We start from the raw sequence: 26,455 nt of genomic DNA, 5'->3' as shown, positions 1-26,455 counted from the left end.
GGATTCGAACCTGCGTGTGACAGACTGGTGTAGCAGATCCGCAGTCACTTTCATCTGGTTGAGGATGGCGAGTTCCTCCAGCACAGGCCAGAGCTGAGCCCTGCGAGCCAGCCGCAGTAACAGCCCACGGTCCGGTCCTGCGCCGTATCCCGTCTCCTCCTCGTTCTCGGCTTCGGAGACCGAATCCAGCAGGCCAAAGGACGCCATGTATCCCTGCTGCTGATCCACACAGGTACGTAATCTCTCCAGCACACCTGCAGAGAAAAAAGTCCCACGTGTTTAGAAACGAGCGAATGCGACGAGGTAAGCGTGAACCGTATAACGCGTGTAAGCAAGGACTACACACGAACGTACCGGTACTCTGCGGCTCAAGAAGAAGGTTAGCCTGCAGGACCAGACCCCAGCCTTCAAGCAGGGCTTCCTTGCAGTCTGTTCTCATGGCGACGCCCCGCAGCCGGGCCACTTCCTGTTTCCACAGCGACGGCGCTCTGTCGTTCAGGCGCAAGTCCCTGACATCGAAAGCCTTGCTGAAGACGCGGAGCTGGGCGGAGCATTCGGCCACGCTCTCTGACTGGAGAAAGAAAAAAAAAACAAAAACACGGTGGGACGAATGTCGCTTTCGTATCTGTAGTCACGTACGTTTATTTCAGCAAAAGTCACGGTCACGTGATGTACCTTAAACGGAAGAGGCTTTCCCAGGGTTTTCTGGATGCTCTTCAGTGCCAGTGCCACAGACACGGAGCTGGAGAGTGTGTTCTGGATCGCTGAGGAGATGGTGTGCAGCTCTTGCTGCCCTCTGCCATACACACACACACACGTATTTGTTTAACAGATTTGCTCAAAATAAGGCAGCCTCCAAATAGAGTGCCGTTATAAATGCTTACTCGTAGTCTCCGTCGCCCATCAGGAGCTGGGGCAGCCGTAGTACCAGGTGTTTGTGGACCCACTGCCAGTGCAGGGAGAGCACACACACTCCGCGTGTGTCCGCCGGCAAGGAGTTACACACATTCCAGAAACGGTCTCGCCACTGGAGCAGCTGCAAGATCTGCACAAACCGTTCAAAACAGCCGAGTTTTCTAAAAATCGCCTAGTAAAAGCACGCACACATACACGTACGTACGCACAAGTGCATTTCACACAAATTCGACCGCGACAGGATTAACATTTCAGCATTGTGAGTATGCTCTGTCGATAAACACAGACGAGAGGAAAGAGCCTCTCTCACCTCGAACATGAGGTGGTCCGAAATGTTCGGCTGGTCCGTCTGCACGGCCTGCAGAACGAAGGCGTCCCACAGGTCAAAGAAAGAGCGCAGGTGCATCAGGACTGGATGGGGCAGCTGCGCAATATCTACCGTTCCTTTACAAAACCAAACAAGAGCAGAATATTGTGTAAAAACCCTCAAACATTACTGCACCACTGAACTGGATGGTTCGTAAAATGTGACCAGTAGGAAAAGAGCACAAAATTGAGCGACCATATACGCCAGTGGTCGCGCACGTGCATATAAAAATTCTCTCATGGTGTTGTGGTGGTCTAGTAGTGGAATTGTAGGATCCCCTCCCATCCACCCAAATTTGCTTGCTGTTTTTTCCCCCCCAAGAAACCCATCAGTACCTTTAGAAAAGGCAGTGGCCAATCTTAGCGCACTGTTACTGGGTGATGTATTTCCTGTGCTGCTGCATATAGCTGCTCTCTCCTCTCGGTCCATCAGTATTATGAGCCTGAAAGAATACAGAAGAAAAAAAAACAAAAAAATAAAAAAAACCTCCAGTGCCTATAAGACAAATCTCGCAATGTAGGCTGCTCGACTATTAAATCCTTGTCCTTTACTCGTACCGATTACGTACGTATCCGTTACGTTTAAATCCAGAGCAAAGAATCTAACCTGTTGGCGACGGCATACAGAGCTTCCATAAACTCCATACACCGCTCCTCGTCCTCAAAGTTACAGGTGTTCGCCAGGATGTCCAGGTACTGCTTGTTCCAGCGCATGTCTACCAGGATCCTGTAGTCATCTAAAGACGGGAATAAGAACTTTTACAAGATCACTGGAAGTGCGGGTATGGTCAATTATATATATATATATATATATATATATATATATATATATATATATATATATAATTACGGCATAATACGTTTTGCGTGTGCGTGTGCGCGCATACCCGTGCTGTGGGGTTGAAGGTGCTCGGTCAGGTATTTGCCCTTGCCGACGAGCTTGCTGTTGAAGACTGCTTTGAGAGCCTGATTCCCCGCCTCCATCTGTATCAGCGCGGCTTCTGCAAACACGATGGCAAAAACACGATGGCAAAACCTCCTTTCGCATGCAAACTGATGCGGATAACGACATTTTAGAAGGCGTCCTAAAAATATGACCTTAAAGGAGCGATATGTCTCCTTTTTTTTTTTTTTTTTTTTTTTTTTTTTAAAAAGAGCCCTCTGCTGCTTAGGAATCTCAACAGGAAGGTTGATACACCCTCGCACCCTTTCCCTGTCACGAATCGACTTTTAAAACAAAAGGAGCAGAGCTCAGGGGCTCTGTTCTTACTAGGGCGGCAGAGATCATTTCTGGGCCAGAAAGGAAAAAAAAAAAAAAAAAAAAAAACGTAAACAGAAGCCTGAAATGAAAAACACACGGTAGTCAGAGCCATCTTATTTAAAATATCGAGTTTCACGGGTATTCCAAGGTATCTTCGAAATTATATGATTATTTAAAAAAAAAAAAAATTACTAACGACACCTTTAAGTGTTCAAAAGTAAAAAGAAAAACCCAAGCGAGAACATTTTAAGGAACAAAAACTCGATTACAACTTTAACAGGAGAGTTACGATTGGCTTAAACGTCCGTGCTACTGTCGTGACGACGTACCTGGTACGTGTTTGTAGCTTTTGGCGAGGTGCGAGAGCCAGCTTGTACGCAGGACCCAGTCGCTGTGGGAGGCTCCCTCGGTCAGGATCCGCACCGCCGTGGGGAGGAGCTGCTGGGCGTCCCTGATCCTGTCACCTGCACTGCCGCCTTCTGGAGGAAACTGCAGGGTTTCCAGTGCTGCAGCGCTCTGCATCGCCCTCTGCAAGTCAGTCAGGATCAGCGGGCGACTCCTGGGCACACAAAATGGAGTTATTTACAAGTTGTGTTATTGTTAATTGATGTAAGCTGAGCGTGCGTGTATTTGTGAGGTGGACCTCTTGCTGTGCAGGCTGAGCGTGTTCAGACAGTAGAGGAGGACCTGGCCGTCCCTCTGGACGCTGGAAAAGCACGAATCTTCTGTGGACTGCAGCGCAGAAGGCACTCGATCCGGCCACACGCCTGCACACACCAGTCCACTACCCCATTCTTCCGAGTCTAACACCGCCAACTGCCTCTCTATCAGCTCCTGAGCGAGCTGAAGGGGTAGAAGAAGAAGAAAGAAAAAAAAAAAGTGTATGAGAATGGAGCATCTATGAGACACGTCTCATCCGCGATGTCTAGTATGTGACTGTGCGGTGTGTAACCTTTTGGTTGGCAGAGGTGCGCTGACAGAGGGCGTACGCTTCCCCACACGCCTGCAGGAGGGCGCTGGGCAGGTCTACACCTCTCTGCAGCTGACCGGACAACAGCGCCGCCGCATGCAGCAGAGATGACACGGAGGACGCCGGCGAATCTGGGAAAACAAACCCGAACGCATCTTTTACACTTTTCAAAGTCGAAATGCAGTTTATCAGCCAAGGCGTATCGATACTGCTGTTTTAAGCCTGTCTACCTCCGTGTTCGAGGTTAACGCATGCCGAGATGCTTTTCTGCTTGCTACGGTCGTAAACGAGCTACCATCCAATCGCAACAAAAGCGCTCACCCCAGATGGCCGACTTGATCTCGGAATGAACGGTCATCAGCAGGTCGCACACGCAATCTCCGGTCACGCCCAGAGTGTGCAAGATCGTCTTCAGGTCCAGCGAGTCCCAACACGCTCCCTCGTTCTCTCCCGGGACGTAGATCTCCACGCCGCGGTTCCTCATGGCGCGGGAGATCTCCCCATGCGTGGGGTCCATGGTGAGGAATAGCCTGGATAGGATGGGAGGAAAATAAAGCAAGCGTACGTTTGATAGTGTGTCAGGATACAAAATTCACTCCTGACCCCCCCCTTAACTCGCGCTAGTAAAGGTATTTATGGACATACCTGAAGTTAGGGTGCGGCGTGATGCTCGGCGTTGTGCCGTCTATGACCCCGCGCTCATTGATGGTCAAAGACCCGCCAGGCTCCAGAAGAGCGTTCAGACGATCCAGCACAGACGGGCTACAAAAAAACAAAAAAAAACACACAACATACAGGAAATGTTCAAATTGTTAAGTATAAGAAAAATCAAACACTTGTAATGTGCATTGATTGACCCCCATCATGGCTTAAGGTAACAGGACGACTTGTACTCAATAACACGAAGAATGTGAACCGCATCCAAGCGCTCCATCCAAGGTTTTACCGATTTTTCCCCCCATATTTAAGCATTTTTCCATGATCGGTCATCAGTTTATTTTATATCGGCTCCACTGATAAACACCGCCATCTTGTGGGCGTTTTGAGAATTGCATGCAGGACCGCTACAACAGCCCTTTACGTACAAATTAGATGCGTTACATAGGTGTACACGTAAATATGTAGTTTATACGCAGCTTGGTGCCTTGGTGCACCGAATAGAGGCAAACTTTAATAACAGTGCACTTTATTCTTTGCGCTCTGTCAGAATCTTCTATTTAATGGTGAATAAATAAGAGTTTTGCTTTGTATGCAAGGAGGAAGTAAAATTGACAAAACGGTTATGAATAAAACGGTGTGTTCGGTTCAGTGGTGTTGTTATCGTTGCGTCAAAATCAGAAGTAAGACAATGAATAAATAAATAAATAAATGCTATCGTTAATAACCTGCAGAAGTTGACGTTGTCCATGAGTAGCCAGTCTCCAGCCTGCAGTGCCTGGACCAACGTGCCATCCAGCCATTCGAAACCGCCGTGACTCCAACCGTCCTCCATCTGCGCCAAGCGCTCCTTCAGAAGGGTGAAGTCCATCTGCAGCTTCGACATGTCTGCAGCAGGAAAACCAGATTAAACGATTTAAGGACTAATCTCGCGTACAGCATGTTGCGCTAAAGAGTCACGGCCGCGTTTATTGCCGTACCTGTGAAGACCTTGAGCTTGGTGTTGAGTTTGTGTAGCAGCACGATGATGACCTCTAGCTTGTTCAGGGCCTCGAACGTCACCGTGCCGTCAGCCGTGTCGAGTCCCTCGTCCTTCAGCCAGCGGCGGAACGTGCTCCAGGTGCTCAGAAGGAACTCTGTGTCCTGGACCCCTCCGTCCAGAGACATCAGCCCGCGCCGTGTCACCATGGCCACCACGTAGTCCATGCTCTCCAAGACCTGCTGCCATGGTCGGATGATATCCACCTGAGAGAGAAGAAAAAACACGTTACCGGGCGCACGCCGGACCGGATACGGAAGTGAATCGGTTTTTCCTCTCGATCGCAGTAACCTGTTCAAACCCGCCCAGCAGTTCGGTAGTGTCCATGGCGCTGTTCATAGCCATCACCCTGAGCCTGTGTCCGGTCAGCAAGGCAAGCAGGTGCACCAGACTGCTCTTCCCACTGGCGCTGGGGCCCACCAGTATAGCCATCCAGCCCATCTTCACGCATTTCATTAAGGACTCCAGCGGACGCAGAGCTTGATGAGTGATCGACAGGGGAGGATCCAAGACCACAGGGGCTCCGCCGCTGCGCTGAAGGACTGACGAGCCCACCTTCACGTAGTCAAAAGAAGACGACCAAGCGTGAATAATTACCATCACCGCAATAATCCACAAACCTGCATCAGATGTACGTACAGACTAACCTGCAGATTTAGAGGAGTGATATGGAACTGCCTGGAGCCTAAGTGAGGCTCGAAATCTTCAGCGAACACCTTCCTGAAGACAGACAGCACCTGCAGCGCAAAAAAAAAAAAAAAAAAAGTGTACAGAATTAAGGCTCGGTTCAATCTTAAAGTACCGATAAACGGGAGCGGACGCAGCTACCTGAGCCTTATCTGCTTCCGTTCGCATCCGGTCCGCGTACACCAGTCCGACGTGCTGGCCCGGGTTATAGAAGGCTGGTGATTGGTCGGCTTGCATCAGCTGACACCAACGGAACAGGTCTCGCAGGTTGAACTCCCACGGTCCTCCTTTCTGACCCCATTTTCTCTCTACTGCCACCTCGGTCACAAGCTGGGAGAAACAGGGAGAAAGGACCGAATTCATTACAAACTAATACTGATTTCCTTCAAGTATTGATTTGTTTATATATGCGCTTATGATTAGAAGTTTATAAAAAAAACAGGGATTTGATCGTCTTGATTGGATATTATCCGTTTAATAATCTCACCTTGTTGCTGAACTGAACCATTTTAGAGATGATCTGCTCACTGATGTTTGGAAAGATGGAGTTACCAATGAACTGCATATCTTCACTGCTGAGCTGGTCCACGTACACCTGCAAGCGCCAGATTTTAACATCGGAATCAGAAATAATAAGGAAAATAACTACAAGGGGACCGATAAAGGGGTTATTAGTCGTAGCCGGGAGAGATCCACACCTGAGTAAACCTGTTGAGGAAGGACTTGGGCAGGCCTTTGCGACCGCCTCCTTGTGTGAAGGGGTTCTGGCAGCCAAAGATCTTGGTTTTCTCATGCCGGACCTGGAAACGTATGCTCAGTTCCGGGATGTAGATTTCTGCTCGGTGATCGAAGCAGGCGTTCAGACCCTCCAACACCGACTGAGAGGCCAGGTTCAGCTGCGCAGCACAGAAACACAGATGTGCTCTCCTGATTTATATTTATATGCTGGATCCACTTTCAGGATATTAGTTAATATCTAACCCTACGTTCACACCGTGTAAGAGTGAGTGGCTAGGCTCCGTAATGGTTCTGTTAGCAGATTAACCACCCAAGTTAACTGTACTAGCTCCAGTCTGCACCAACAATCTCTGCTACTTCCTTCCAAGCTTTATTTCTCCTTCCTCGATACAGATTGAACGAGAGATGACGGAATAAGATGGTCGTAAAAAGGCTCTTACATCTCGTGTCCAACGGTAAATGTGAACAAACTGCAGGTAGGAACTCAAAAAGGTCGTGAGTGGGGTTACCTCATCTAGTACAATCCAATGTCCGGCCTTTAGAGCAGCAAGGAGAGGACCGTCACGCCAAGCAAACTCTCCTCCTTTACCGCCCTCCACTGGAAGGTCAGTTCCAAACAGGTCTGTAACATCCTGAACAAATAATAATAGTTATGCAGTTACATGAAGTGGCATCATTATGAAACTGAATACCAAAAATAACGACTCATTTGCACTATTTGTTATGATCCAATCCAAGTCAATTTCAGTTCCAACTCTACGAAACGTGGAAAAAGTACTTACGCAAGCCACTGTAATGTACAGTTTTAAACATAAAAACAACTCGAGTGAGGCTTTACTTATTTTTACAGATAAGTCGCGTACTGTCTGCTCAGAGAGGTTGATTCTGACGAGCTGGTTCCCAGAGGCCTTGGCAAGCGCGGCCACCAGACTGGTCTTGCCCACTCCGGGTGAACCCTCCAGCAGGATGGGTCTCTGGAGCTTCAGCGCACGCAAGATCCTCATGGTATTCATCGCTGTCGTGCCTGCACCGAGGGCGTAGTCTAACAGACCGCGGCTTTCGCTCTCGGGATCTGGGGAAACGCGGAATGTTTATTTTAAGGTGATCGTGCAACGGAAACGATATTTTATGTTACGTTTGCTAGTACGAGACCGACAGTAACGAGCGTCGCTCACCAGCCACGACGTAGAAGGGCTCGATGCCGAAGAAGTCGTCCCCCCAGCGTGACTCTCTGACCAGGCTGGTGTCGTAAACCCTCAGAGCCTCCTGCATCTTCTCGTCTAGCTTAGTGATCCTGCGTAGCTTCGTCTCCAGAAAAGCCAGACACGCCTTCCTCGCCGCCGCGACGTTCTCTGCTGCTGAGACTGTTGTCCCTGAGGACCAGGAAGCACAAGGTTAGACAATCATAAAAGCAAGGACGGGTTGGAAAATATTTTGGAGTGTGCAATGGTGCAATGCAAAGCCACCATTATATTGATATTACGACACTTCTACGAGTGTTATTCGGCGTTTACCTGATCCGATGCCGTCGATGTAAACGAGGCAGGCGGCGTGGATGAAGGCAGTGACCGTGTCCAGCCTCTGGTCCCACTCCGGCTCCTCTATCTCCTCCAGACCCATGAAGCTGCTCTCATCTCGATCCTCGTCCTTCTCGCACACGGCATTCAGGAAGTCCACCCAAGACAGGATGTCCCTTACGCTTAGGATGCATCGCCTCCCAAACTCCTGATTGGTCAGCCAGTCTATGAAGTCCAACATGACCTCGGCGACGTCCTTGCCTGGAGATGATAGCAGGGATGAGTCTCAGGGAACAGGGGTTCAGTAAAATGAGAAGTTAACGAAGGACAATACAGCACCGAGGAGTCGAACACTGACTCGTCTCTTGAGTCGCGCACCCACCTTGGTGGTCATGCTGGTCTAAAGAAAGCCCCGCTCGCAAGTTGTGCTGGACGATCTTCATCAGATCACCGCGGCTGTTAGACTGAGGACACCAGATCTCAGTGAACCTGTTCCTCAATGCTGGGGAAAGCTGGACATACATAAAAAGTGACATTTTAAGCAAATTATACAATTATTAAATCCATGGGGGGAGAAAAAAAAAAAAAAAAAAAAAAAAAAAATCACAATTTTTTTTCCCCCCCAGAACAAACCTCTTTCTTGCCGAAATCTCCACCGGGGTTCATAGTCGCAACCAGTCGAAATTTCTTCCCGGCGATGATGAGCTCGACGTCGTCGTCATCACTGCTGCCTTTCTCTGCCAGGACCAGAGATTTCTCCGTCTCCAATACGCTGCAGAATGGAAGTGCAATGCAAGATTGTATCTCTGTTTATGTATTTATGTGGGTTTAAAAAAAAAAAAAAAAAAAAATTGAAACCCACCTATTGAGTCTCTCCAACACGGAGTCGTCAGCCAGTGAGATCTCATCCATCAAAAACACTCCTTCCTGTTTCATAGCAAGCACCAGGGGTCCATCGCGCCATTCGAACAAACGGCCATCTTCAGCATCCGCCTGGGGGGGAAACAAAAAAAATAGGTGCTCACACAGGTTTACAATAAACACCAAATACTTATCTTTATTTGTCTAATATTTATCCGGATTGACTATCTGAACCAAATATGATGTCAATACGGTCAGTGGGTTGTATCAAAGTATATGCAAAATTTTCTCGGATATCTCATTAGCGTATTGACGAACAGTGCAGTGTCCGTCGGTGAGCGTGTGTTATCTTACCTGGCCCGTTCCAATGTGCCGGACCGGCCGTAAACCGCCCAAGAAGTCGGACGTCTCCATGTGCAGGTGGCAATTCACAGCGAAAAACTTCAGTCCAGCCAGAGCAGCAAACAGCTGGCATATTGTGGTCTTACCACACCTAAAGAAACACCATTTAGACAATCTATATATACACACACAGGTTCTCGACACACATTTGAGTCATAGCAGCTTTTTAAAGATGGCTAACAGAGCTGAACAGTCATCATGTAGTACTGAGAGAAACAAACTAACTCGGGTCCAGCTTTGCCAAATCAGCATGATAATAATAATAATAATAATAATAATAATAGCATCGGTAATCAAGTACACTGAGCTAGAGATAACGTGTTTACCCGGTGTCGCCCACCAGCAGGACGGACTCTCCAAAACGGAGCGCACGACCCACCAGCACGGCAAGCCTCCTCATGCCTTGGGTCCAAACCACATGACCAAACTCCTCAGGCATGCCAGCAAGGCTGGCCACAAACGGACCTGCGGATCAAAACACACAAACGCACCTTAGTGACGGATATAAAACGGACTTAACATAAAAACGAAACCTTCGTTACATAATTAGTGGCCTCTTTCTACTGTACAAAGTACTAAAAAACCTTTAGTACTTTGTGTACTTGCTCATCATTGGCACCAAGAGAATATATTCGTACTCAGTTGAGACACCAGCAGTCAATACGTCACCACTTGTGTCTCAAGTCGGTGAAAAATGAACCAGAAATTCAGTTGTTTCTGTTTTCGAATGTGCGGTGGACGACACCCTTTAAATCCTGTACTGTTATTCAAATGACTTAAAATAACATTTTCAGTACAATTTTACAAGCGTGAATGTTTAACGGAAAACGCTGAAGGATAGCTGTCCCAAACAGAGAGACAGAGAGAGAGAGAGAGAGAGAGAGAGAGAGAGAGAGAGAGAGAGAGAGATCGACCAGGTGCAACGTGACTTCCATTGTGTCCTGGGAAATGTGTTGGTGTGTGTCCTGGGCTGAACTTACTGAACTGGGTGTTGACCTGAGCCTCAGAGAACAGTGCATCTGGGTTTACCGTCCTCTTAAAGTGCTTTTCCAGAACGTTCTGGATGGTTAAAGCCTCCTCTGGCTTACGGACCCGGCCCGCCAGCAGCATGTACCCTGATCGCGAGCATACGACACAGAGGAATGAACACAATAACGTACTGAACGCGCTTAACGAAAAACGAATACGTATTCACGTTATTAGTTACCGTCGTCGGCTAGATGTTGCAGCCAGTCACGTGACGAGTCGGTCTGCTCTTCCAGTCTATAGCGCTCGGCCCATCGGAACAAATCTCTGAGGGTGATGTAACCGTGCTTCCCGGCGAACACGCTGGACCCACGTCGCAAAGACTAAAAACACACGCGCGCACACGCACAAAAAATATGAACGTTTTCACAAGCACTCAGAGTGAATTTAATCCTGGTTGTAAACGACTTGTAAATTTATCTCATTACTTCACGGCAAGGAAATGTCTAGAATCTACAGTCTCCTCCGAAACTATTGGAACGGCAAGTCCAATGCATTTGATTTTACTGTAGACTGAAGACATTTGGGTTTGAGATCAAAAAGACGAACATGAGAAGGGTTCAGAGATTCAGCTTTTATTTATATGTAGAGGTGTTAAACGACATAGAACGTAACACATTTTTGTATCAGACCACCCAATTCGTAGCCAAAAAAAAATACTCCAACATGTAAATAAATAGCTCTGAACATCTACTCGTGGTTTTAGCCTTCAGTTTCACCTGTCAAGACTGCATTTGCTGTTAAAAAGGATAAGCCAACATGAAGATCAGAGAGCTGTCTATGGAAGAAATGCAAGCCATTTTGAAGCTGAGAAAAGAAGGAAAATCAATCAGAGGCATTGCAGAAACATCGGGCACAGCCAATACAACAAACTGGAATGTCCTGAAAAAGACAGAAACCTTAGGTTACTTGCGTAACCCGGGTTTCTCTGAGAACAGGAGTGAGGTAACTCACTACGGGAAACGCCTTGGGCGTGATCGATCCTGGAAGCACCAACACCACCACGTCTGTCAGCTGACAGGCCAATCACGACCGATCGATCTTTTCCGTGCAACTGTAAGGCGGGACGTGTGCAGAGATACCTCACTCGCGTTATCAGAGAACCGGGGTTACGCAAGTAACCTAACGTTCTCTTTCAAACGTTCGTTCGGTATCTCACTACGGGATGTAGACGACTCCCGTATTGCAGATTCCGAAGCAGGCACGCCAACCAACATAGAGGTGTATGTAACAAATACATAGACCAAGTATTCCATGAATAACATATATGGGGGGGGGGGGAATAACAAACAAACTCCCACCTCGTTCATTTTGCGAGAGCTATTTTATTTGTTTATTTATTTATTTGTACAAGCTCAGGACGGAACGAGCCAATGATGGATGAATGTAACATCCAACCTATAGAATTGGACAAAAGCGTGAGGCGAAGCCCAACTCGGCGCTGCACGTTTTGTCCTGAACTGAAACGCCTTTAAATAGTGGCCAGGAGGTAGTCATAGCGCTGGTAGAATATATGGTAGTCTCATATATTATAACTTGATATAACAGCTTCCGTTACCCAATGGGACAGCCGCTGACGTGAAATAGGCTTGCCCTTATGAGAGTCAGCAGAAGATACGAGTAACTGATTACTCTTCCTCTGTGCTTTTCTTCTGTTTACATAGTGGCGTGACGCACGGACACGGCACAAACAACGAAGCCGCTCTTCTTCCAATGAGAAAAAAGGCGGAGGATGAAAAGCCAGTAAATCCAGATGGCAGTCGCGACAGTCCCAATGGAATGACCGAGACCGTTGAGGCAATCAGCCCCAGAAGGCATAAACACAGACCGAAAGGGACCTTCCTCCTTTCCAAAAAACGGATAAACGGCCATGGATTGACCTGATGCGCTCCTCTGACAGAAGCGCTCGAAACAGGTCTGAGTTCAGCCTAATCTCTTGCGTGGGCATCAAACAAAGTTCCGTCACGGTCATTTTGAAGCCTAAGCTCTCTAAATGAGACGCACACACTTCTGTATCTATCTCCGCTTGACGACGTGATGGAGCGTAGAGGAGCAGATCGTCCAAATAGGCCGTTTACTGAACACTCTCTGGGCTAACGAGAGTCTGGAAAGAATTCATAGGCTGTGCCCTGATTGGCAAACCTGTGTGCCGGGTAAAGGCCTACGTGAAAATATGCATCCTTCAGATCGACCGTCTCTGGGACGAATAAAATGAGATGAACGGTTTGAACTTCTACTTTCTGGGGTGTTTGTTGAGGTTCCTCAAATATAGAACGGGACGAAGACCTTCCCCTCTCATGAGAATGGCAAAAGCTGTGATGGCTATCCTCCGAATGGCTCTTTTGCTCAATAAAGAGGTTATTTCTTCCTCTAAAACTTCTGCTGTTGACATTAACACACTGTTGAAAAGTGGTGGTTTTACAGCAAACTGTAGACAAGAACCCCGGTTTATTGTGGATAAAACCGAAGGGTGTACTGTGCATGCGTGCCAACGATGCTCATCGTGTGACAGATCGAAATTGCAGGTGCTTGGACATCCCCAACTCCTCCACGATATGGATGTCCAGCCGAAGGAAACCTTTACACAGGCACTTTACGGGAGGAAGGTTTGTCCCACGCTGAGACGGCGGGAATCTGCTATTTGACCAAGTGCGCGACGGCATCCTCCTGCAGTCATATAAATCTCTCCGCGCCCTGGCTTTCCTGTTGTGCACATCTCTATAAGGCCCTGAACGGGAGCAGAGAACAGTGCAGGCAGCACTCGGGATACACAGAGAGTCCCTGGAAGAAATCAGAGACCCGTACACGCATGGGCGATCTTGAGAGATCTTTTCCCTTCGCTGCACTACTGGAAGATCTCGCAGTCGCCATGACGGACGCAAAACACGAGGAAATAAGAAGGAGCCGTGACGCCTTGAGATATGAAGTGAGAACCCACCTTGACGCACTGGTAGCTTCCATAAAGAATCTTCACGGGGAAGAGAACGAGAATGAGGTCGGGACCGTCGACAGTGATGTATTTTAGGAAGGCGGGACTCCTCATCACTGTCGTGATCGGTCCGTCAACCTACAGACGTGGTGATATTGGTGCTTCCAGGATCGGTCACGCCCGAGGCGTTTCCCGTAGTGAGATACCGAACAAATGTGTGAAAGAGAACCACTGGTGTACTGAGTAACAGACACTGACACAACGTCTCGTACTCTTCTCAGTTAACAGGGTTACATGCGTAACCAAGACGTTTTTCCAGTAACTGACAAATACGGCCGATTCCAATTTCCAATAATTAACTCTTGTTAAGATCTGTCTCGATAACTCTGGGTGTAAAGTCTTCTTTAAAGACTGGTCGTAGTTACTTAACATTTAAAACAAGATGGTGCGACCAGTCCACGACATTTCCAATTTTTTTCCCCCTAAACGTCCCGTCCCAGGCCCTCACCTGAAGGTTCTGCATGACTTTGACCAGTTTGGTGCAGTAAGATGGAGGAAGGCTGCAGCGCTGGTGAAGGATGGTCTCCAGCTCTTCGCTGGGTAACTCGTCAAAATGCAGCTCCACAAAGCGATTCCTGAACGCCCTCGACAAGACCTACGGCGACACAGAAATTAGGCACGATATCCCAAATATGCTACCAGAAATGTAGTTCACCTTTAAGCAGGAAGCAAGACACTGAACCAAAAGTGACACTTTTGGTACCTTTCTGCCACCGTAGAGACCTGGGGGATTCTGGGTAGCAAAGAGCATGAATCTCGGATGTGCCTTCACTACTTCCTGTGTCTCGGCGACGAAGAGTTCCCTGTTGTCATCTAGCAGCCTGTTCAGGGCTTCGAGGACGTCAGTGGGGGCGAGGTTCAGTTCGTCCAGGATGATCCAATAGCCCTTCCGCATGGCATCGATCAGGACGCCTTGGGGACACGCACACACAATGCTTTAGCTATAAACGTCTAGACCAGGTGACTTCTCGATTGTCCTAAATATTACACAATCACCTGCTCTTCCTGTTCCGTTCTTGACCAATACCTGATGTTTACTCACACTCTACGCTATTGTACTGTACACTTAATATCAGTAACTGACAACATTTTCATTTAATCAAAACTGCTGCAGCACACTTTTGTATAACGCTTAAGATCCAATCCTCTGCACCTTCTTTGAAGACGAGCTTCCCGTGCTCGTCGGATGAGTAGCAGCCGATGTACTCCTGGATGTCTGTGTGCTCGTGGTTGTTGATCCTCACACACTGGTTCCCCGTGGCAGCCGCTAGCCACCGGACCAGGCTGGTTTTCCCTACCGACGTCTCACCCTGGATCAGCACCGGGTGGATGCTGAATTAAATAAATAATAAACAGAAACAGCAAATGCGTCGGGGATCAGTAGATGAGATTTAAACGTATATGCTCTGCACTAGCCCGGTAACCTATGCCTGAGCAACACACATAATCGGGGGGGGGGGGGGGGGGGGGGGGGGAAAGAAAATACATCTGTTCACATCCATGAAGCTCCTATAGCAAAGCATCTCTGCCAGATTATTAGTCAGTGATGTGTCGAATCTGGATAATAAAGCGCGGGGTTATTACCCAGCAGCCACAACGCGGGCCAGGTCTCGGAGGTTGAGGCGCACAGAAGGAGTGAGGATGTAGCTCGGGTCCAGTGCTGGGTCCATGTCACCCTGACACAACCAGTAGCCCTCGATCTGCAGACAGCCACGGGAGCGGGGCTCCGGGATTGGCTGTACAAGAAGGCAGAGACAGAAACGAGACAACAATGTGTTTTAAGTAGTGGTCATTATCGAGTGTAGAGGTCGACCCATAGTGGATTTTTACCGATACCGATAACCAAGTTGGGCCGCACTGGAAGATACCCGATATATCGATACACAGTACTGACGGTATCATAGATGTACCGTACCTTTTCAAAAATTAAACATATTTATATATATTAATCAGGTTATCAGGATTGGAAAGTACTGAGAAATTGATGACAACTATAACCACAATCTCAGCCAGCCTTCTTTCTAAAGAGTTTAAAACACAATTCTAAGAAGAAGGAACATAAACAAATAAATAAATAAATGTACCCTGTATACCTTTAGTGATCTGTTACCTGTTTAAGACACTTGATGTTTCCTCCCAGAATGTACTGGTGCACTAATTTCTCCACGACGGGATGGGAACTGCGGTCCAGCTGTGTTAGAAAGCTTAAGCAAAAACCCTGTATATAGACAAACAAACACACACACACAGAGCCCTTTAGAGCACAGGTACTTTAGTTTGTTTGTAATAACAGGAAAGTAAAAACAGTGACATTTCCAGCAGCCATTTTGATATACTCTAGACAGAACGCAGAGAAAGGATCTCTCACCTCGAAGAGAGACCGTTGGACGTTGTAGCAGGGGTTAGTGGCGACGTACTTGAGAGCACGGCACAGTGTGCGTAAACTGTAGTGAGGCTTGTGGCCAGTGCCGTCCACCAAGCGCGAGCTCGCCTCCTTGCGAATGGCCAAATAAAAACTGCACGCAAAAAAAACAACAGCGGGCCCGTTAACCCTAAAGCTTAAATGGAGAAATTACACGGCAACGCTTGCTCTAAATATTAGGATGTCAATGACGACAAAGAAGAGACGTTTAAACTGACGCTTCATACGCTCACGAATAACGGTTCAAAGAGTCGTTCGTGCAGTTTGATTCAGTGCTCTTCCAAACCTGATGACTCCATGGATGGTACTTCTGTTCAAGTTAAGGCCTTTGAGGTAATCCGAGACCAGGACGCGTAGATCGCCCTCGCTCTCCAGCTCTTCTACGTACAGCTCGGTAAACCTGTTGCGGATTCCCAGGGGCAGGTTCCTCTTGCCTACGTCGGTGGCCGGGTTCATGCAGGCGAACAGGCGGAAGTCGGAGTGGCGCACCAGGGGTTCTGGATTAAAATTGACAACAGAAATTCTCTGAAAGGGGCAACGGCGTGTCAACGACAGGGTGACTCGAAAGTCCAAGGAGCTGCATACTGATTTGCATATGAACATTCTTTTTTTGCAACGTTTAAAGAGAACACGCATCAGGGTAAACTGGTCACTTGAGAGATGTTTACGTGTTTAATCGAAAAACAGACTTGAAGCAATATGAAAAATTGTATTTGGCTTAGAGGCCGACCGATTTATTGGTTTCGCCACACCGATAGGTGTTCTCGGTCGCGTCCGTCACGGGAGCGGCTGAGGAGGGTCCGCTGACGTTCTACGGTACGAGAGCGGCCTCTAGAGGCGAAATAAAAACTATCTATCGCCGACTAATTTTTGTTGTGTTATTTGAAGTGTTTTTTGATTCATTTTGGATGTCTCTGTTTTTGTTTGTTACTTTTTGGTTCGGTTTGGATCTAACTCTTTTATACACTTCAATATTTACTAATAATTGATACATATATTTAATTTAAAAAGGTATAGTACATTTTCATGGTACAATCTGTTTATTTTTATAATAAATTTCAGCAATATTTTAATTTGCATGTTATGTTTTCATTCGGTAAAATCCACTATCGGTCGACATAATAATTTGGCTCGCCTGTATCTCCTCGGTCCAGCAGCACCAGAGACCCGGCGCTGCCCTCTAGCAGCCCGCTCAGACACTCTAGGGTTTCGGCTGCAGCCAGGTTGATCTCATCGAGCAGGATCCACTCTCCCTTCTTGACTGCCTGCGCCAGGGTACCCTAAACACACACACACACACACACACACACACACACACCAACACGCACCATGTGAACACAGCTTACTTAGACACTCACAAAACGTCATCTTTTATTTACATAAATACGCGATACGTCCGATTTCATACTGCATTTCCACAGGACAGACGTGCGTAGTGTGCTTTTACCTCGACGAAGGCAAACACCAGTGCCGATTCCCGAGCTCGGATCTGCTCCTGAGTCTGGCTGAGTCTGAGAGCGAGTGCCTCCCACTGCTGCTGCAGCAACGCAGCTGATAAACACAACACACATTTGTGACCTCCCTTCCGTTCGCATATACACATGGCTAGAGTGGAAGAACGGACTACCGTTACCATTAGGCTTGTCCTGCAGCTCCTTGGTGAGGGCCGACTTGCACACGTGGTCCATGAGCTTGAGCAGGTCCTGCCAGCGTTTCCCTCGGAAGCAGGTCTGCACGTGACCCAGGAAGGTTATGTTCTGCTTGCGGGAGTACGTCTGAGAGAACAGATCCTCAAACGCCTCACGCAGGGGCAACAGGATGAGCTTATGATCCACGGGTTTGTACCTGCCCGACACACATCATCATCACTTCAGCGTTAATCTCTACACAACTGCGGCTCGGACATCGAATCCTGCCGCGAGCCAAATCGCAGGTTCTTATTAAAACGCGCTCGTTCTCATATAATCACTGATCACGTTGCCATGGATCCGTAAGGAGGCGTTTATTTCATTTTAAGGGAAGGAGTCTCCAGTGTCAGCACTATGTAAAAACGTTTTCCACCACAAGTAACAATAAAGTAACTATGTATGGATAAAAAAAAAAAAAATATGGCAAACACACAACACTTCCAGCCATGTTATTACAGCAAAACATCGCCGGCTTCCCCCGTACTTACCCTCCCAGGAGATCAGCGGTGTCGCTCTGCTGGTTCATGTTGATCACACGCAGCTTGTGTCCTGAAGGCAACAGAAACCATGTAGAACAAATTCGGTTGCAGCTCAGTCTTCTAGCGTTGTGTACGGATCTGATATAAGGACTAGTTTGTTTTAAACGGGCCTAGGAGAAGTGTAAATCGCGAGCTGGAGAGGAAAATAATCCCGCTCACCTGTTAATCCAGCTAAATACTGCACGGTGGAGGTCTTCCCTGTGCCCGTCTCGCCAACCAACAACACGGGCTCGCCTTTCGTGACGCACACAGCCAGCTGCTCCAGAAGCACGGAGGAGGGACGTGTAGCCGCGAACGTTTGCTTATCTCTGTCGAGACACACACGTATACATCGAAACACCGAGTTCATTTAACATTCGATCACACGCCTTCGGATCAAAAGCTTTTTAAGATCGCGAGAAACGTTTCGGCCGAGTGTCCACAAACTTTTGACCGGTAGAGTGTACATATGGGAAGCGGATGCCATTTTAATGCACTTAAAATATTGTATTTACTCAATAGCTAGCTTGTATTTTAATGAATGATGCTGCTGGCCGTATGCTTTGTGGATGCGATTATCGGGTTCAAACGACCCAGGATATTACGACGATGACGAGAAACTAGAAATAAATGTTATTTGAGTAGCCGTGGAAAATATTCTTGTTTTTTCCAATAGTTAAAATACTTTATAATAGTGAATTAAACATCTGGGGTGAAACTTGAACTTGGTTATACCCAATATATGACCCTTAATGAACAATTAATGATTTGTCTTGTTGCAGTATTGCTATACAAGAGGTCCTCAAACGACCCTGTATGATTAACCAGAACGCTCCTGGTACAGCATGTTAGGTCTAAATGTGCTGAGGGGTTGTGCCGACGCAGCGAGCCAATCAATTCAATGTTTATTCAATTTACCAGCAGGGGGGCATTGAACCAAAACAGTCCATAATACCTCAGGCAGAGTGTAAAGAGCTAAAGAATTGCATCGAGAGAGAGAGAGAGAGAGAGAGAGAGAGAGAGAGAGAGACAAGAAGATAGAGAGGCGTAAAGACAGAGTGTGGGTCAGCCGAAGCGATGGCCTCTTACACGTCGAGGCGCACGGCGTCGCTCTGTTTCCGCAGCAGCATGGTGCGTCCTACCGTCACCTCCAGCTCCGTGATACTGATGGCAGGCTGGTACATCTGACAGAAGTGCTGAGCCTGAAACAGCGCATTGAGAAGTGTTACATATCATCTGAACTAGACACCACTAGTATTAATACAATGGTATTAACTCTCTTTGTTTTTTCTTCCTTACCTTCTCTTTGGAGATGTTGAGCTTGCTGCCGATGACCTCGGCCAACTTCAGGCGGCTCTCTGCTTTGGACTGCATGGCGGTGAAGCAGTCGAGGGCCTACAGGACACACGGCACGTTTAATCCCCCGGAACAATACCGTCGACGCGTTTACACACGGGGGGCGGCTGTGGATCAGGTGGTGGAGCGGGTTGTCCGCTAACCGTAGGGTTGGGGGTTCGATTCCCGGCCCGCATGACTCCACGTACCGAAGTGTCCTTGGGCAAGACACTGAACCCCGAGTCGCTCCCGATGGCAAGTTAACGCCTTGCATGGCAGCTCTGCTACCATTGGTGTGTGAGTGTGTGTGTGAATGAGACAGCGCTTTGGATAAAAGCGCTATATAAGTGCGCCATTTACCATTTACGCAGGTTAACCCGGCTCAGCGTGAATCCGATTTCTTTTTTAAGCACATGATGTTTGGCGGCAAATGTATTTTGAATGTCGTTACGATACGAGCGAATGAAACAAGGCGTCTCCCAAAAATAAATAAATAAATAATTTTTTAAAAAAAGGGCACTCACCTCCAGGAAGACGTTCTGCGCCGTGTTCGAGGAGGAGCTGTCGAAGTTCACGTATATTCTCTCACACCACTTCAGCAAATCCCTGCTCACGACACACAATACCGACTCAAACACGTACTATAGCGCTCTCTCGAGATCTCTACGCTGTTACAGCATACAGAGTAAATCCTTTATGATGAATATATTATACACGTCATTTCATTTCATTCGTATATCCTAAAAGGTTTAAAAATCATCCCACAATCACCACAAAACACACACACACACACAACATTATTAGATTACTGCATTGATTTTTCTTGGCCACACAATGGCTTCAATCAAAACATCACACCGCTGCAATACTGGCTTAGATCGATTTCGCCTTTGTCAGGGCGAACCCGTTTACCAAAAACACAAAACCACTACAACTCCGGAGTCTGGGCGAGTTGCAATTTAAGGCTCAGAGCTTAGGGAATTAGCAACGCCCTACTTCATCTGCACTGATTACCCAACAGCGCCATTCTGTTCTGTCCTGACGCCGACTTTACATGATGCGAGTCTCCCTGGTGGAGAATTAGTGCGATCGATGGACCATTGACAGCAGTCTGAGCCTGATCGAAAGCCAGTCACGTGAACGCCAAACCGGCACAAACCAGGGAGTTCGTAAAGAACCCTAGTTCACGCCAATTAGTCAAACATCTCGAACCACGTACTTGATTTCAGCCAATGGAATGGTGTAAAAAAAAAAAAAAAATCAATAAAATGGTGGCAGAGTTTAACCAGTCGCTTAGCAAAAAAATGAAACACGGTGCTTTTGCGTTTCAACGCTACCTCAGAGAGAGTCCTCGGCCTTCCAGCATGGTGGTTCGGTCCTCACTTGGGTTCTGTGGGCCAGAAGCAGCGACAGCGACGTGGTGTTTGTCGCCGGTCAGCTGACAATAAATGTCCAGTAATCGATCCACCACCACAGCCAAGTTAGGGAACTTATCTAGCACGACCTACGAGAAAGCAAGAAGAAAATCCCACTGAGTAAAAGGAAGGACAGCAACTGTGATCCTACTTACAGAGGTGCTTGAAAGTTTGTGAAAGAATTTTCTATACATCTGCAGAAACGTGACCTGACTTTCACACGGGTCCCTAAAAGTAGATAAAAAAATTAAACGAATGAGACAAAGATATTTATACTCGGTCATTTAGTTATCAAGGAAAATGATCCAATATTACACATCTGTGAGTGGCAAAAGTATGTGAACCTCTAGGATTAGCAGTTTCATTTGAAGGTGAAATTAGAGTCCGGTGTTTTTAATCAATGGGATGATGATTAAATTATTTAAAGAACAGGGATCTATCAGAGTCTGATCTTCACGACACGTGTTTGTGGAAGTGTATCGTGGCACGAACAAAGGGGATTTCTGAGGACCATAGATAAAGAGTTGTTGAAGCTCATCAGGCTGGAAAAGGTTACAAAACCATTTCTGAAGAGTTTGGACTCCACCGATCCACAGTCAGATAGACTGTGTACAAATGGAGGAAATTCAGGAAAACTAAAGAAAAAAAATAAAAAATTTGGTTGAAAATGAACCTATGGTAACTCCTAAGCAACTGAAAGCCTCTTTCCCATTGGCTAATGTTAATGTTCATGAGTCGACCATCAGGAGAAGACTGAACAACAATGGTGTGCATGGCAGGACTGCACGGAGAAAGCCACTGCTCTCCAAAAAGAACATCTCCAGTTTGCTAAAGATCACACGGACGAGCTTTCGCCGCTCACATAAGTAACACTGGATCATTGTCCTCAATAAATAAATGACCGAGTAGAATATTTCCGGACAAGTATCTACTTTTGGGATTTCGAGGGTTCACAAACTTTCAAGCACCACTGTAGAATATACTATTCCTTGCCTGTTTGAGTTCCTCTCTGGTCATATTCCCAATCTGCAGCTTGTTCCAGTACTTGTCTAGTAGAGCAGCGTGGGTGCTCTGAGGCCGGTGCCACACTCCACCGCTGTAGAAGATCCTGAATAACATCGGGATACGCTCGTATCACTACGCACGTTTACGTTCCAAAACAAAACAGTCAAATGAACAGACACACACAAAACAGCTGGTTTATATTTAGTGACGCCCACAAAACTCCATAAAAAGGCGTAGAAATCTCACAATCATGCCTTCTAAAGCTTCAAATAATGCAGCTCGGCCACTGCACTGCATCAGCTAGCATAGATACACGCTAACGCTTCCTCCTTTTATAGGGTACCGTTCATACTTTCTGGCCGAACTGAACAGCTAGACTCATTCTGGTCTTACCGATTGTGCTTTATTGCCAAAATAGGACTATAAGCTCGAACTAGGCTCGTTCTACAGCAATCCAAGTGAGCATAACTCGCACACGCATACACACACACACACACACACACACACACACTCGCCTTCTCGGTTATTGTTTCTTACCGTCTCGTAGCGAAGAACTGGAAGCCTGGAGCGACCTGAATGCAGTCCTCCCGGCCTGGGATGGTCAGCTTCTTGTTCTCCATCAGCGGCAGCAGCACGGATATCTGAAGAGCGCCCGCGACAATGTCAGAAACTATACGTCCCGATGATAATTACGGTACAAAAATAAAAAGCGGTGGATTATTTTCCTACTGGAGGAAACTCACCACATCCAACGGTGCGTGATCGATATCCTCCAGGAGGATCCAGTAACCCTTGGATACGGCCTGAGTCAGGGATCCGGGCTGCCACACGAACTTGCCAGGGATGTCTGTGCATCTGTACATCCCAAGCAACATCTGCGGCGCACGCAGAGGAACAATAAAAAAAACACCGAGTTAAATATCATCGCCGGATAACTTGGACATCTCGGTTATACTCCAGTGATCGTAGCACACGATTGAGGCTTTTCCAGATGAAGCAGAAGATTCGCCAGAACAATCAGGACGTGTAAATACATAACTCGTATATAAATAAAGCAGGAAATAAATAATAATAATAATAATAAACCCTCACTTTGCTGTCTGTCTGATCTCCCAGCTGAACCTTGAGGATGTTGGGGGATTTGACGTGGCCCGTAGCGGCTGCTAGATATTCGACCAGAGCTGTTTTCCCACATCCGATAGGTCCTTCCAGAAGAACGGGCCTCTGGGACGCGACGGCCATGGCGAGCCGCCGGAGGTTTCGACACGTCGAATCCACCAGCACCAGGGTTTTCAAAGACGTCTACAAACGAGAACATCATTTACAACCAACCGCCAACCGAGTTTAATCAGACACCCAGGGGGCGATGAGGAATATTGCGTAAGGAATAAAACACGACAGGGTTTGCTGTTCTGTTGCAGTCACCTGCTCTTCCTGTCGAGGCGTCAGTCTGGCTAAGATCACACCGCACACAGCGGTGATGCCCTGCGACAGGTCTCCTGACCCCATCTGCCCCTTGGTGAGCTTATTTCCTTTTTCCAACTGCCACATCACAGAGCCCTGATTGGCTAAAACCAGAGCTCTCTCAACCTCCAGCTGCTGAGTCTCCTCTAGCGACCTGACGATGCGGAAACAGAGAGTGGACTAAACACCGACAGCGCCACAAGAGTGCACTTCAATGGCTAACAACACATTTAAAAATAAAATAAAAAAAACATTTTAAAAAGCAAAGTAAGTGCAATATACTTCATTTTTAGATGCAGAATCTCGTCACTGGACAGAACCTTCCTCAGGAAGATTGTTTTCTGGTTGTCGGTCATGTGGGACACCAAAGCAAGGCACTGCGCTGTGTAACTTTAATCAAACCAAATAAAATAAAATAAAGGTTAATGTTGGGAAGGTTTCGAAGCCGGACAGACACGTTGGCCACAAAAAAACAAAACACTATCGGGGTCAGAAGGACCGTTTCACAGCCGTACCCTCGGACCATGACGTCACTCGTGAGCAGCTGCGAGATGCAGGCGCTCCAGTCCCACAGCACGCGGAACTTCTCGCAGTCGCTCTGCAGGAAGCGGAGGGTGGCCCCCATCAGGTCACGCAGCTTCATGCGCCTGGGGCCGTAGTGGATAGAGGCGGCCTCTTCGCTGGTGAAGAAGAGTCTCTGAAAGACGGGCGGCGCGCTGGTGAAGTACCTCGCCGCAAACCTGGAGGTGGAGACGAATCGCTTGCTTTCACAAAAAAAAAAAGACTTTCCAATTCGCTTATTCACATATACAACGAACTAGAGGTCGACCGATTGATCGGTTTTGACGAATAACCGGCGCGGATAACTGATTGCTGGTACTGTCGGTTATCTGCAAAAATCCACACTCGGATAATCATTCCCGGTTGCGTCCGACGCGGGAGCGGCTCAGGAGGGTCCACTGTCATTCTACAGTACGAGAGCGGCCTCTAGTGGTGAAATAAAAACCATCGCTGGCAAATTTTGTTGTGTTATTCAAAGTGATTTTTGATTCATTTCGGATGTCTTCACTCTTGGGTTCCGTTCGGACGGAACTCTTATTTACTTCGATGATTAATAGTTAATATATATGAATATTTATTAATTTTTAAAAAAATTATAAAAAGTACAGTACATTTTCACCGTACAGTCAGCACTGTTTATTTTTGTAATAAAGTGCAGCAATATTTTATTTGAGCATTGTGTTTTCATTCCGTGTCGATTTTAAAAACCATCCGGTCGATTCATCAGTTATCGGCAGAAACGTACGGCCCGACTTAGTTATTGGTAAAACCCACTATCGTTCGACCGCTAAACAAACCCCGTCACCGTAAACAAACCCCTCGTAGTATGCAAGGTTTTTTTGCCTCTTAATATACGGCAAAGCAAACCGTCACACCACTCCACTCCTCCCTCCCTCGAACAACAACAACAAAAAAAGATGTTTCCGCTTACGCCTGAGCATCGGGGCTGACACTGAGGAGCTTGCTGAGCGCTACACACAGTCTCTCGTGGAGGTCGTGGTTGAGGCGAACGTCCTTCTTGATTCGCTCGGCGTTCCTCTCTAGCAGGTCGAGCACGAGCGGCCGCAGGTGCCGAGCGATCAGGAGCGTGTACTCCTTCTCTATCAGGAGCTGAGTCAAACAGCACAGGATGGCTTGTCTGTCCTGCTGGCTCCATATCTGAAGAAATGATGCAATGACATTTTAGGATGGTTAAATGTACAAAATGTGCGTGTGTGTGTTATTAAATAGCAAAGAACACATTATAAGGTGCTAGAGCCTGACTTGGTTAAGTAGTAACAGCAAAAAAAATTTAAAAAATAACAGGCTATGGTGTGACTTAAGAGTTATAACATATTTTTAAAGGGAAATATACATCATTGTGTGTACTGGGATGCAATAAACGGTAAAAAGAATTGAAACAATAATATAATAGTCACGTGTTTAGAGACGCTACCTAGCTAGGGGAGTAAACAAGCTAGCTAACCTTAGCTTATCGTATGAACGAACACGTGCAGGTTTTTATTAATGATGATTTAATACGTTATTAATAAATAAGAGTCTTTGTTCGCACAAATAGATTTACTACGGTATATTATGAGTGTGAAACGATATAAACAATATATAAGGCAGAAGGCGCCTGCGGCGGCATCAACACTTAGCTAATGTTAACGGACATCCGCGCGCGCGAGGTTACTATGGCAATCGGCCGGCGCGTGTTCGCTATTTTAAGCGCGCGAGAGCTGCTCACCTGCTTCGTTAAATACTTGCTGAGCTCGCCGTGACTTTTTTCGACGTGTCTGGAAATCGTGGCCAGGGATGCCAGGCTCAGCTCCAGAGTCTCCATGCCGTCATTTAGCCGCGCGTGCACAGGGTGCAGCCGCGAACACGTCTCGGGAACACGTGCACAGTTTAGTTTTGATTTTTTTTTTTTTTTAACGCTTTATAAATTCCGTGTAACCGCGAATCAGAAACTCATCGCCGGATCGTCCGGGATGGATGACAACAACATCACCGAGCACGTTCCCGTCAGTGTTAAAGTGCCCGTCCACATGTGAGTGGCGTTGGATCACTTCCGGGTCATTGTGCCATCGCGTGCCCCGAATCCTTTGCGACAGAAAACGCCTGTTTTTGTTGACTTTTTTTCTTTTTATTTATTTAACTTTAAGTGAAAGAGGAACTTTTAAAAATGTGTTAATAATATATTAGCACGCAAATAATAATAATAACAATAGCAATAATAATAATAATAATAACGTCAGTGGTGAACAAATAAGTATTTAAAAATTATGTACTTTCTTGAACTACTACTACTACTATTAATAATAATAACGGTATTGTACAACACGTATAATAATTATTATAATGTAATAAACGGCGAGAGAAAACCTATAAATATTTTTAAAATATTGTGTTGTGTGTCTATGCTTTATTTATAAATGTATATTTATATGTATTTTATTATTAATTAAGGTTTGCAATAACAATAATCATCATCATCGTCATAATTTTCAATTGGTTAAAATATAAATAAGTAAGTAAATTAAGTGTGTTGCTTTTCTACTACTACTACTACTACTAATATTAATAATAATATTAATAATAATTAAAATAAGTAGAATAATTAATAAATAAATATAT

The 26,455-nt window shown here is 46.7% G+C and overlaps 1 protein-coding gene across 1 annotated transcript in view; it reads right to left on the bottom strand.

Annotated features, from left to right (window-relative positions):
- Window positions 1–25,901, bottom strand: part of mdn1 (midasin AAA ATPase 1) — a 44,538-nt gene extending 18,637 nt beyond the window's left edge. The window contains exons 1-56 of the mRNA XM_053644007.1: window positions 25,566–25,901; window positions 24,768–24,994; window positions 23,791–24,015; window positions 23,558–23,665; window positions 23,237–23,429; window positions 22,904–23,113; window positions 22,555–22,686; window positions 22,349–22,452; window positions 21,800–21,914; window positions 20,729–20,895; window positions 19,916–19,997; window positions 19,356–19,451; window positions 19,146–19,258; window positions 18,237–18,385; window positions 18,027–18,087; window positions 17,484–17,695; window positions 17,298–17,401; window positions 16,986–17,130; window positions 16,137–16,347; window positions 15,797–15,944; window positions 15,539–15,646; window positions 15,013–15,164; window positions 14,582–14,760; window positions 14,132–14,340; window positions 13,877–14,023; window positions 10,621–10,762; window positions 10,394–10,528; window positions 9,740–9,878; window positions 9,366–9,504; window positions 9,013–9,143; window positions 8,784–8,922; window positions 8,533–8,662; window positions 8,148–8,411; window positions 7,809–8,006; window positions 7,497–7,705; window positions 7,143–7,265; window positions 6,594–6,791; window positions 6,383–6,490; window positions 6,037–6,225; window positions 5,856–5,945; window positions 5,500–5,763; window positions 5,150–5,414; window positions 4,898–5,057; window positions 4,158–4,274; window positions 3,834–4,042; window positions 3,495–3,643; window positions 3,186–3,385; window positions 2,872–3,101; window positions 2,169–2,282; window positions 1,889–2,018; window positions 1,618–1,724; window positions 1,226–1,359; window positions 885–1,045; window positions 676–796; window positions 355–571; window positions 11–254 (exon numbers count right to left, since the gene is read on the bottom strand). Coding sequence (XP_053499982.1) covers window positions 11–254; window positions 355–571; window positions 676–796; window positions 885–1,045; window positions 1,226–1,359; window positions 1,618–1,724; window positions 1,889–2,018; window positions 2,169–2,282; window positions 2,872–3,101; window positions 3,186–3,385; window positions 3,495–3,643; window positions 3,834–4,042; window positions 4,158–4,274; window positions 4,898–5,057; window positions 5,150–5,414; window positions 5,500–5,763; window positions 5,856–5,945; window positions 6,037–6,225; window positions 6,383–6,490; window positions 6,594–6,791; window positions 7,143–7,265; window positions 7,497–7,705; window positions 7,809–8,006; window positions 8,148–8,411; window positions 8,533–8,662; window positions 8,784–8,922; window positions 9,013–9,143; window positions 9,366–9,504; window positions 9,740–9,878; window positions 10,394–10,528; window positions 10,621–10,762; window positions 13,877–14,023; window positions 14,132–14,340; window positions 14,582–14,760; window positions 15,013–15,164; window positions 15,539–15,646; window positions 15,797–15,944; window positions 16,137–16,347; window positions 16,986–17,130; window positions 17,298–17,401; window positions 17,484–17,695; window positions 18,027–18,087; window positions 18,237–18,385; window positions 19,146–19,258; window positions 19,356–19,451; window positions 19,916–19,997; window positions 20,729–20,895; window positions 21,800–21,914; window positions 22,349–22,452; window positions 22,555–22,686; window positions 22,904–23,113; window positions 23,237–23,429; window positions 23,558–23,665; window positions 23,791–24,015; window positions 24,768–24,994; window positions 25,566–25,661 — 8,849 coding nt within the window. The 5' untranslated portion in view covers window positions 25,662–25,901. The remainder of the gene's footprint in view (window positions 1–10; window positions 255–354; window positions 572–675; window positions 797–884; window positions 1,046–1,225; window positions 1,360–1,617; window positions 1,725–1,888; window positions 2,019–2,168; window positions 2,283–2,871; window positions 3,102–3,185; window positions 3,386–3,494; window positions 3,644–3,833; window positions 4,043–4,157; window positions 4,275–4,897; window positions 5,058–5,149; window positions 5,415–5,499; window positions 5,764–5,855; window positions 5,946–6,036; window positions 6,226–6,382; window positions 6,491–6,593; window positions 6,792–7,142; window positions 7,266–7,496; window positions 7,706–7,808; window positions 8,007–8,147; window positions 8,412–8,532; window positions 8,663–8,783; window positions 8,923–9,012; window positions 9,144–9,365; window positions 9,505–9,739; window positions 9,879–10,393; window positions 10,529–10,620; window positions 10,763–13,876; window positions 14,024–14,131; window positions 14,341–14,581; window positions 14,761–15,012; window positions 15,165–15,538; window positions 15,647–15,796; window positions 15,945–16,136; window positions 16,348–16,985; window positions 17,131–17,297; window positions 17,402–17,483; window positions 17,696–18,026; window positions 18,088–18,236; window positions 18,386–19,145; window positions 19,259–19,355; window positions 19,452–19,915; window positions 19,998–20,728; window positions 20,896–21,799; window positions 21,915–22,348; window positions 22,453–22,554; window positions 22,687–22,903; window positions 23,114–23,236; window positions 23,430–23,557; window positions 23,666–23,790; window positions 24,016–24,767; window positions 24,995–25,565) is intronic.
- Window positions 25,902–26,455: the final 554 nt, after the last annotated feature.

This window comes from Ictalurus furcatus, chromosome 2, assembly GCF_023375685.1.
Source record: "Ictalurus furcatus strain D&B chromosome 2, Billie_1.0, whole genome shotgun sequence".
Classification (NCBI taxonomy): Eukaryota; Metazoa; Chordata; class Actinopteri; order Siluriformes; family Ictaluridae; genus Ictalurus; species Ictalurus furcatus.
This window is presented reverse-complemented; position numbering and strand designations above follow the sequence as displayed.